This window comes from Natator depressus, chromosome 1, assembly GCF_965152275.1.
Source record: "Natator depressus isolate rNatDep1 chromosome 1, rNatDep2.hap1, whole genome shotgun sequence".
In the NCBI taxonomy this organism is placed as follows: Eukaryota; Metazoa; Chordata; order Testudines; family Cheloniidae; genus Natator; species Natator depressus.
In genome coordinates, this window is record NC_134234.1 from 1,079,885 (window position 1) to 1,091,908 (window position 12,024).

The window sequence follows — 12,024 nt, forward strand, 5'->3', positions numbered from 1 at the left end:
TTTTGCTTGGAAAAATTAAGATCCATCCACAGGACAGACACTATGAAAGACTAGGAGTACTTGTGGCACCTTAGAGACTAACAAATTTATTTGAGCATAAGCTTTTGTGAGCTACAGCTCACTTCATCGAATGCATTTCAGTGGAAAATACAGTGGGGAGATTTATATAGACAGAGAACATGAAACAATGGGTGTTACCATATACACTGTAACCAGAGTGATCACTTAAGGTGAGCTATTACCAGCAGGAGAGTGGGGGGGGGGAATCCTTTTGTCTTGATAATCAAGGTGGGCCATTTCCAGCAGTTGAAAAGAATGTCTGAGGAACAGTGGGGGGTGGAGGGAGGGAATAAACATAGGGAAATAGTTTTACTTTGTGTAATGACCCATCCACTCCCAGTCTCTATTAAGGCCTAAGTTAATTGTATCCAGTTTGCAAATTAATTCCAATTCAGCAGCCTCTCGTTGGAGTCTGTTTTTGAAGTTTTTTTGTTGAAGAATTGCAACTTTTAGGTCTGTAATCAAGTGACCAAAGAGATTGAAGTGTTCTACAGCTGGTTTTTGAACGTTATAATTCTTGATGTCTGATTTGTGTCCATTTATTCTTTTACGTAGAGACAGTCCAGTTTGGCCAATGTACATGGCAGAGGGGCATTGCTGGCACATGATGGCATATATCACATTGGTAGATGTGCAGGTGAACAAGCCTCTGATAGTGTGGCTGATGTGATTAGGCTCTATGATGTGGACCCCTGAATAGATATGTGGACACAGTTGGCAACGGGCTTTGTTGCAAGGATAGGTTCCTGGGTTAGTGGTTCTGTTGTGTGGTATGTGGTTGCTGGTGAGTATTTGCTTCAGGTTGGGGGGCTGTCTGCAAGCAGGGACTGGCGTGTCTCCCAAGACTGTGACTGGGCAGGTGGTCCCCAGCTGGAAAGGAGAAATCCCAGCCTGTGTATGGAAGATTGGGGAATTGTTGGTACCATTAGGGTGAGACATGGCTTGACTCAAATCCTGTCTACTTTATAGAACTCAGATTGTGATTTTTTTTATTTCTTGAGTGTAGGAATCATACAAGGTTTATGCGCTTGGCAACATTCAGGGCACACCCGGAGTGTTGTGCTGGACCTGTGCACACACAGCTCCTCCCAAGGGCATCAACCTTGGAATCTCGCCAAGATGACATGAACCGTGGGAAGCCTCTCAGGACTGGGCTCAAGGCCCAAGAGCAAGGAATGCGGTAGATAGAAATTGGTAAATAAGAATGTTAAACAAAGCCAGTGTATTCCTTTTATCTGTTGGAGAATGTAATGCGCGGGGGGAGAGAGAGAATAAAGGGGAAGGTGGAAAGCTGACAGGCAGAAGCCTGTTAGCAGACTAGCCGCTTGCTTGCTAAAAGCTGTGTTCCGTCTTGTCATTGAACCGCCACACTTGAGTGATCTACGTTACTTATAAGCACTTAAAATCTACTTTTTTGCAGTTAATAAATCTGGTTTATATTTTTTACCTAAAACACTGCGTTGTTTGAAGTGAAAGGGAAATCTTCTCATGAAAAGGGGCTGGTGCATTGAGGGAGGGGCAGACTGGGTAATAAACAAGAGTATATATATCTAAATTTTAAACCTAACCAATATCACTTATGTGACTTGCCACCAGATGTCAGAACATGTTAGTGGAGTGGGTCTAATATTTATTTAATTTTCTCTCTTTTATATTAGAATCAGATACAGTGCTCCTGCCACAAATTTTGCTAAGTTATCTGCCAAAAAAAAAAAATAGAGTTTTCAAGAGCCCAAGTAGTCCCGGGAATCCCGGTTACGGTGGGCACCCCGACCAAAATCTGAAATGACTCCCTTGCAGCTGGGGTTGGGTAAGGGAGGTGAAAATGATTCAGTGTTTGATGGGGGTAGGGAGTAGAGGAGCAAGATATGATGGAAAGAGGAGGAGCAGGGACAGAGCCTTGCCAGAAGAGGTGGGGGTACAGTGTGGGGTTTTGGGGTCCATTACCACTAATTAGGAAGGTGGAAACCCAATGAGTTCTACATAGACCAATTCCCCACATTCTCACGCTGACACTGCACACTAAGATCAGGAAAAGGTTTAGGTCTCTTTGACTGTCCAGTCAGTGATTCAGGGAAGAGGGTGCAGCACCATGCACCAGCCAGCTCTGCACGCAGCTCGGTCTGAGAGTCAGAACACCAGGAGAGAACTTTAGGTCCCTTTACGAATGAAGGGCAGGAACAGCCTGTCCCGGATCTGTTTGATGCTCACCCCGTAGATGATGGGGTTCAGCATTGGGGGCACCAGGAGGTACATGTTAGCAATGAGAATGTGGAAGTGCAGGGGGACATTCTGGCCAAACCGGTGTGTGAGGGTGGAGAAGAAAGACGGGATGAAAAAGACTAAGAAGACAAAGAGATGGGAGCCACAGGTCCTAAAAGCCTTGAGCCGGGCATCCTTTGTCAGGAGACTGAAGATGGCCCTGAGGATCTGGATATAGGACACGGCCATAAAAAACACATCCACACCAGTTATCAAGAATGCCAAAAAGAGGCCGTAGTAACTACTGACGCGGATGTCAGCGCAGGCCAGCTTCACCACAGCTATGCCTTCACAGTACGTCTGGGGGATGATGTTGGTTCTGCAATATGGCCACCGACTCGCCAGGATGGGATTGGGCATTAGGAGCATGCTGCTGCGCAGCACCACGGCCAGGCCGATCTTGGCCACCACGGGGTTTGTCAGGATGGTGGAATGTCTCAGGGGATGACAGATGGCCACGTAGCGATCAAAAGCCAAGGCCACAAGGATCCCAGATGCCATCGCTGAGAAGCTGTGAGTGAAGTACATCTGGGTGAGGCAGGCACTGAAATCGATCTCCCTGGAATTGAACCAAAAGATGCTCAGTGTTTTGGGCATGGTGGACGTAGACATTAAAAGGTCGGTGATGGCCAGCATACAGAGGAAATAGTACATGGGCTCATGGAGGCTCGGCTCCATCTTGACAATAAAGAGGATGGTGAAGTTCCCCAAGATGGTTATGGCGTAAATGGTGCAGAAGGGGATGGAGATCCAGACATGACCTGCCTCCAGGCCAGGAATGCCCAGCAGGATGAAGGTGGAGGGGTTGGTGAAGTCACTTGTGTTGGAATCTGACATGGAGTAGGGGAGAAGGTGTCCAACTCTGAGGCAGAACGGTGTCTCCTGCTTGTACCGTACGTTCCCCTGACTTGCTGTATGTGCCCAGGCTCTAGGGTAATTCCTGGATGGAGAGACAATGTGAATATGAGACATTACATGCACTACTGGGGGCTGTTCTCGTGGGTGAAGCAGATTGGGTGCTCTTCTTCACACACTGAAAAATATTATTTTCATTATTCAGAGAACTGAATTTTGAAGAACTGACCCAGATACTGCCCATTCCATATTTCATGGTGCTCCATGTGTCAATATTTCCTTCACATCATGGTGTGGGAAACTTTCATAGGCACCAGCAGGAAACACGAGCCAGGCTAGATAGCCATTCTAGTGGGTCATTACCCATATACCATGTTAGTCAAAACATGAGAGTGCAAAAAACACCAAACCTTTTCCAAAACGTAGACCAGGGAAAACATCCCAATTAGAACACACCACAGGGAAAATCCCTCGGTGTCATTGACAAACACCTGCTCAGTCGCAGAAGTGGCCCAAACAAAAACAATGTTCAAATGCCTAAGGAATGGCACAGAGAATAACCTGCTCTGCACATGTGCTCAGTTTGGTCACCCAGTCTCTATCAGCATGTAGCAGATAGAAAGGAGGTTTCCCAGACAGGCTGAGAATGGGAGAGGCTGCCAGAGGTGGACGGACTGAAAAGTCTGGAACTCTTTAGTTTAGAAGAGAGACTAAGAAGGGGTCAGATGATAGAGGAGAACAAGATTAAAGATTGCAGCTGATTACATTCCAATGGAGAAACAGAGAACAGTTCCCACACAGTAATCTCTCTAGATACTTAGTGCTGCAGAGGAGCTAATTCCCCAGAGCTGATGGAAATTATCAGAAAAAACTGATTGGGAGAAAAAATTTAGACAGAAAAATGGCAGTGAAAACCGGGAATCTGTTAAGAAGAGTTTATTAAATAGCTAAAAAGACACAATTCTACAGTCAAGAAAGTGAACAGCTTTGGTTAAAAACCCAGTTCAGTGACAAAATCAAGTTGGCAATTGGTCGGGTGTGGGGTGGGGGAAGCAATATATAACAAATGGGAAAAAGGAAAAAACAGATAGCAATCAATATCAATCGGAAGTTATGAACATTGATAAGGAACATTAAAGACATTGGTAGAAATAGTTTTGTTCTGCATTAGGAAAGAACCCAGGCCTGACCAACAGAGTAGATCACTGTATTATGCAACGCAAGGACCCTGAAAAGGATTTAGAGGTCACGGTGAACAACCATCTCACCGTGAGCTCCAAGTGTGATGCTGTGGCCAAAAGGACTGATGCGATCCTGGGATGTATAAATGGGGGAGTGGTGAACTGGAGCGATGGAAGGATTGTACCTCTGCACGTGGCCTGGGTGAAACTGACTGCGTCCAGTTGTGGGGTCCACATCTCAAAAAGGAGACTGAAAAATCAGGAGGGTGCAGAAAAGAGCCACAAAAAGGATTGGAGGCTGCAGAAAATGCCAGATAGTGAGAGACTTAAAGAGCTTCATCTATTTATCTGATCAAAAGGATGGTCAGACGGAGACTCTCATGGGGAGAAATCCATGGGTAAGAATGGGCTCTCTACTACAGCAGAGAAGAACAGAGGAAAGCCCAGCTGGCTCTGTGGATATGGAGAAAGCAGTGGACGTGATTTATTTTGACTTTAGCAAAGCTTTTGATATGGTCTCTAACACTATTCTCGCCAGCAAGTTAAAAAAGTATGGATTGGATGAATGGACTATAAGGTGGATAGAAAGCTGGCTAAATTGTCATGCTCAACGGACAGTGATCAAAGGGTTGATGTCTAGTTGGCAACCGGTGTCAAGCACAGTGCCCCAGGGATCAGTCCAGGGGGTGGTTTTGTTCAACATCTTCATTAATGATCTGGAGAATGGCGTGGATTACCCCCTCAGCAAATTTGCAGATGACACTAAACTGTGGGGAGAGGTAGATACACTGGAGGGTCGGGATAGGGTCCAGAGTGACCGAGACAACTTGGAGGATTGGGCTTGTCATAAATATAAAGGGAAGGGTAAACCCCTTTAAAATCCCTCCTGGCCAGAGGAAAAATCCTCTCATCTGTAAAGGGTTAAGAAGCTAAAGGTAACCTCGCTGGCACCTGACCAAAATGACCAATGAGGAGACAAGATACTTTCAAAAGCTGGGAGGAGGGAGAAAAACAAAGGGTCCATGTCTGTCTGTATGATGCTTTTGCGGGGGACAGAACTGGAATGGAGTCTTAGAATTTAGTAAGTAATCTAGCTAGGTAGGTGTTAGATTATGATTTCTTTAAATGGCTGAGAGAAGAGCTGTGCTGAATAGAATGACTATTCCTGTCTGTGTGTCTTCTTTGTAACTTAAGGTTTTGCCTAGAGGGATTCTCTATGTTTTGAATCTAATTACCCTGTAAGGTGTCTACTATCCTGATTTTACAGAGGTGATTCCTTTACTTCTATTAAAAGTCTTCTTGTAAGAAAACTGAATGCTTTTACATTGTTCTAAGATACAAGGGTTTGGGTCTGTGGACAACTATGCAAATTGGAGAGGATTTTTACCAAACCTTCCCCAGGAAGTGGGGTGCATGGGTTGGGAGGATTTTGGGGGGAAAGAAGTGTCCAAACCACGTTTCCCAGTAAACCCAGATAAAGTTTGGTGGTGGCAGTGGAAATCCAAGGGTAAAATAATTTTGTACCTTGGGGAAGTTTTAAACTAAGCCGGTAAAAGTAAGCTTAGGAGGTTTTCATGCAGGTCCCCACATCTGTACCCTAGACTTCAGAGTGGGAAAGGAACCTTGACAGGGCTAAAAGAAATCTGATGAGGTTTAACAAGGACAAGGGCAGACTCCTGCACTTAGGAAGGAAGAATCCCATGCACTCCTCCAGATTAGGGCCTGAGTGGCTAGGCAGCAGTTCTGCAGAAAAGGACCTGGGGATTACAGTGGACAAGAAGCTTGATATGAGTCAGCAGTGTGCCCTAGTTGCCAAGAAGGCCAATGGCATATTGGACTGTATTAGTAGGAGCATTGCCAGCAGATTGAGGGAAGTGATTACTCCCCTCTATTCAGCACTGGTGAGACCACACCTGGAGTATTGCATGCAGTTTTGGGTCCCCCTCTACAGAAAGGATGTGGACAAATTGGAAAGAGTCCAGCGCAGAGGAACAAAAATTATAAGGGGGCTGGGGCACATGACTTATTAGGAGAGGCTGAGGGAACTGGGATTGTTTAGTCTGCAGAAGAGAGGAGTGAGGGCGGATTTGATGGCAGCCTTTATCTACTTGAAAGGGGGTTCCAAAAGGATGGAGCTCAGCTGTTCTCAGTGGTAGCAGATGACAGAACAAGGAGCGATGGTCTCAAGTTGCAGTGGGGGAGGTCTAGGTTGGATATTAGGAAAGACTATTTGATTAGGAGAGTGGTGAAACACTGGAATGTGTTACCTAGGGAGGTGGTGGAATCTCCTTCCTTAGAGGTTTTCAAGGCCCGGCTTCACAAAGCCCTGGCTGGGATGATTTAGTTGGGGATTGGTCCTGCTTTGAGCAGGGGGTTGGACTAGATCACCTCCTGAGATCTGTTCGAAGCCTAATCTTCCATGATTTTATCGTTCTACCAGAGAGGGCAGGAAAAGAGTCAATGGTTTCCAATGCCAGCATAGCAGGTTTAGATGAAATTTCAGGAAAACCTTCCTAACTGCCCGAACAGAAGGACAATGGAGCAGAAGCCTCGGGAGTTTGTGGAAGCTCCTTTGTTGGAGGTTTTCCAAAGAAGGCTGGATAATTATCTGTGTTGGATGGTGTAGACGCAACAAATCCTGCTTCTTGGCAGGGGGTTAAACTTGTGGTCCCTTCTCAGCCTCTGCCTCTATGATTCAATGGTGGAAAATCCTAGTCTACCGCAGATCTTAGTCTAACACAACTCATTGGGCTCAATACTGGGGTGACTAGGTGAAATTGAATGCCCTGTGTTATATAGGATGTCAGATGGGATGATCTAATAATCTCCTCTGAGTCTGATCCCTATAAACTTATCGATAAAGAAAGTTGATCAGGCATTTATGTTCCAGTGAGGAGCCCTAGCACCTCTGTGCTTTCCAGCCAATAAAAGTCAGGTAAGAGGAGGAGGTGACAGTCTCTGCGCATTAAAACTCAGCTCGCTCCTAAGGTCTTTACTCAGGTCTTTGTCCAAGGGGAACTTTGCCTCCGCGCAGCCTCAGAATCTGGTTTTGTATTGAACAACTACTAACACCTTTCATCGTGAAGGATCCCCTGGGCCACTGAAATGCAGCCACCTCAGGGCTGGAGGCCATCAGCCAGGGAGGGCGGGGGTGCCCAGCAAGGAGAGACATTTTGGCCAGTGGTACTGGACTGAACTCATCCCCTGTGGCAAGGGCCCTGGGATGCTTCATGCTTGTGTAGTGCGGAAAGAACAACAGACCTATTTTCTCTTCATGCCCACCTTGTAGTGGGTGTGTCGAGCAGCAAGAGATGGTACCTGTGAATCTTGAGATGGAAGTGTCTTCCCTGGGAATCTCCCTCAGGTAGCCGTGCCCCACACCTCTCTCACCCCAGCATCTGCGGCAGCATCCCACGCCGAGAGTGAACACAGGGGTGTGCACCGTTTATAATATAGCTCTGTGCAATACCAGTGGGAACACTCCGCCCCCAGGGGAAAAGCGACATCTGGATGTAAACAACTGGAGACCTGATACATTCTAGCCAATATCTCTGTTTCCATGTCTCCACTTCTGTGCTATTAAACCAGCTTGAGGAGTAAACAGTCATTAAAGGCCCTTCCCAAAGGGAGATGAGAACTCTTGGGCTCTCTGCTGAGTGAGACAGGAATTGGCTGCTCTGTGTATTTGTATATATTTAACAATTATAGATGATTAGTAATAAACGAGGATAGTGCCTAGATTTCCATGGGGTCTGATACCCTGTAAATCCCCAAGACGGATGGGTAGATAGTAGACAGACAAATCTGGAGGCAGATGAGAGTGGGGAGACACAAACACTTTCTGCAAACACGCAGGATTATTGCTAAGTTATCAGAGACCGGTAATTCTCATCAGTAACTATCATCATACTGTGCAGCACCTTTCGCTGAAGGATCTTCAAAACACTGAGCAAAGGAAAGTCACTATGAACAAATCTCCTTATTTTACAGATAAGTAAACTGAGGCACGGCCTTCACCAAGGTCAGATAGAGAATGAGTGACAGGATGACAGACAGACCCAGGGAGTCCGGACTTCCCTGCCGTAACCCCGGTCTCTCCATCATGCCGAGAGTGAAATGGACCCTCACTCTGTCAGGGACTGGTTTTGGCAGGATAGAGAGGAAAGGCTGGAAGAGGGAGCCAGAACTAGCTGGAGTTTGTGAGCTCCCCGCTCCTGTGAGGTGTGAACTCCAGGACTGCACTTCCGCTGCCACTCAGACACCTGCCAACGCATGACAGACACTGGGGTCCCTTGGGGGGAACAGACTCAGTAAAAGCAACACCAACAGAATGTTCCTGTGGATAAAGTGCAGCCCCCCTCACCGCACACACACCTAGCCTGGAACAAGGGGGGCCCGATAGGCAGGATAGAGACTGGGTTAGTTTCCATTGGATTAGTTCCCTCCCTGTCGAGTCCAAGGTGGAATTGAAATCTAATGTTCCCGGCTGAGTCAGACTGTCCAGGAGTGGCCCGGCTGGAGGGCGCTTGGATTCCCATCGCTGAGCTCTCTGCCTGCTCCTCTGGCGAATCCCGGTATGCAGCACCTGGGCTTTCAGCACTGCAACGAGACGGACCGAATTCTCCTGTCCGAGCCCAACAGGGGCGCTGTGTCCACCTGTATTCAGGTTACTAACACTCTGTAGCTGGCAAGCAGGGTTTGACCTTTGTCTGTCGACCGTAGCTAAAGGCAAAGGGTGGGGGGAGGACTAGGCCCTCATTTGGCTGGGTTGTTGTGTTTATTATTTATGATCATTATTTGTATTGTGGAAGCCTCCAGAGGCCCCGCTCCAGTTCAGAGCCCCTTGTGCTGGGCCCTTCGCGCACACAGAGGGAGAAACAGACCCTGCCCCAAGAGCGTATAAATGAAATCAGGGTTAGGGTTAGGTTAAAACAAGACACAGATACTGTGTGTAACAAACCAGACAGGGGGCAGGCGGGGAGATGGGGGAGTAACAGCACTAAGACTGGGTGGTTACTGGGTGGTTACTAGGCTACTGGGTGGGTGAGAGACAGCGGAAATGCACAGTCCTGCCCTGGCTGTGAGAAGTGTGTCCTGGGCCTCTAAGAGCAGATCGCGTGTTCGGGGGAACTAGATTGGGGCTCGCAAGAACGGCCATTGAGTGGCGGCTGCACCAGACACACAGCTGGGAGCGCGTGGCTCTCCGATAGCTCTCGTAACTCTGCTTTAGTTCTGATCACGCCTCCCTCCTTCGAATGCAGACTGAGCCTCCTTCTGATGAATTCCCAGCACAACCCCTGGTACCAGAGGGGAGACGAGAGGAGAGGGCAGAGGTAACAGGGCTGAGGTGAAGGAAGGAAGGAGCCATCCTGGAGATGGAACAACTGAAAGCCCCCAGGGAGATGAAACATTCTGGTAATTCAGCAGACTCCAGGAAGAGTTTCAGACAGTTTTGAGATATGTCTATGCAAGCAGCAGGGGTTGGTGAGAAAGACCAGCAGAAAATAGCAATCTTCTTAAACACTGCAGGGCTTGAGGCGATGGACACTTTACTAGCCTGCAACTCAGGCTTTGTTTACACAAGTACTTTTGTTGGTAAAACTTTTGTCGGTGAAGGTTGTGGTGTCCCTAGCCTCTGTTTCTCAGAGGGTGGAGATGGATGGCAGGAGAGAGATCACTTGATCATTACCTGTTAGTTTCATTCCCTCTGGGGCTCCTGGCATTGGCCACTGTCGGTAGACAGGATACTGGGCTCGATGGACCTTTGGTCTGACCCAGCATGGTCATTCTTATGTTCTTATGTGTGACAAACCACACCCTGACTGACAGAAGCACGGGTGTGGACAGGGCTATGTCCCAGTCTTGTCGAGGTCACTTAGGGCAGTGGCTAGGGTGTCCCCATTCTGCGGTGCTTTCTCCGCTCTATACATTTCTCTGACCAACTGATCTTTAAATGTAGCTCAAGCAAATATAAGTGATTAAACAGGAACCAATTTAAAAAATAAGGACAAAATTAAAGGGAAACACGTCACCCCACTCTGTGGCATGGGGGAACCCCAAACAGCCATGGCTGGAATGTCAGGGCATTTTCATTGCCTCCCCTGGGCTCTCTCCAACCTGTCCACAACCCTTGTGTAGAGGGGGAACCAAAACTGGATACAATACTCCAGGTGTGGCCTCGCCAGTGCTGCATAGAGGGGAATAATCACTTCCCTCCATCTGTTGGCAATGCTCCTACCAGTATAGCCCAATATGCCATTGGTCTTCTTGGCAACAAGGGCACACTGCTGACTCATATCGAGCTTCTCATCCACTATAATCCTCAGGTCCTTCTCTGCAGAACTGCTGCTTAGTCAGTCAGTCCCCATCCTGTAGCAGTGCATGGGATTCTTCCTTCCGAAGTGCAGGACTCTGCCCTTGTCCTTGTTGAACCTTATCAGATTTCTTTTGGCCCAATCCTCCAATTTGTCTAGGTCATTCTGGACCCTATCCCTACGCTCCCTCTTAGTATCATCTGCGAACTTGCTGAGGGTGCATTTAATCCCATCATCCAGATCATTAATAAAGATGTTGAACAAAACCAGCCCCAGGACCAACCTCAGGCGCATTCTGCTTCATACCGGCTGCCAACTCAACATCGAGCCATTCATCACTAACCATTGAGCCCAACAATCTAGCCAGCTTTCTAACCACCTTATCTTCCATTCATCCAATGGTGGAGCAAAGAGATTCTTTTTCCCAAGAATCAGGCAGGCACAGACAATACTAAAGGGGGGTTATTCACGGTACCGGGAAGACTGCTAAACAGCTTCCAAGGTGTGGGGTTACAGTGACCAATTATATACCTTTCTTTTATCACTTCATTTGCATTTATCTTGTTCTTACAGAGACAAACATTGTTTCAGAGACAGAGAACGCACTTAACATGACAGTGACAGGAACACAACATACGCATCAAACTGTTTTGATTCCATCAATTATTCATGACTACCTTGTGGTGAAGGGGTGGGGTGGAGGTGAGTGTTTACAGATATCCAGAGGACTGCGAAGGGAGGGTTTGTTCTGTTCTGAGAGCCGAGTTACTGGATAGACATTTGACCATATAAGTTTATCAAGGGAGGGTGGTGAAGCACTGGAATGGGTTCCCTAGGGAGGTGGTGGAATCTCCTTCCTGAGAGGTTTTTAAGGTCAGGTTTGACAAAGCCCTGGCTGGGATGATTTAGTTGGGGATTGGTCCTGCTTTGAGCAGGGGGTTGGACTAGATGACCTCCTGAGGTCCCTTCCAACCCTGATATTCTATGATTTTATGATCAAGTGTTTACAGTTGTCAGTGTCTTTGGGCTTCCAGTGTTTCTGCTTCTTAGTTACGTGGGTTTCTGTCTCACTGCTAACTTAATATTAACTCTTGCCTAAGAGTTCCGTAGGATAAACCTGTGTTAGTATGTCTAAGGGTTTGGGTGATTTGGCCTTTGACCCAAGAATTGTATGACCTTTTAGAGTTTAGATTAAGTGGATTTAGTATAGAATTGGTGCTTCCAAAGAATCCTCCAATATCACTTAAAATGCTACTTTTTCGTCCTTTGGCTCTGCGGGCCCGAATAGCATACTGGTGCAATTAGAAACTGCAGCTCGCCCTGAAGCCATTGCAGGGAGCTGGGGTGGTCTG

At 47.2% G+C, this 12,024-nt stretch overlaps 1 protein-coding gene across 1 annotated transcript; it reads right to left on the minus strand.

Moving 5' to 3' along the window:
* Positions 1 to 2,211: 2,211 nt before the first annotated feature.
* Positions 2,212 to 3,159, minus strand: LOC141994205 (olfactory receptor 52B2-like). The gene has a single exon (XM_074964434.1). It carries the CDS (start codon positions 3,157 to 3,159, stop codon positions 2,212 to 2,214), a length of 948 nt encoding a protein of 315 aa, XP_074820535.1.
* Between the last annotated feature and the right edge of the window lie 8,865 nt (positions 3,160 to 12,024).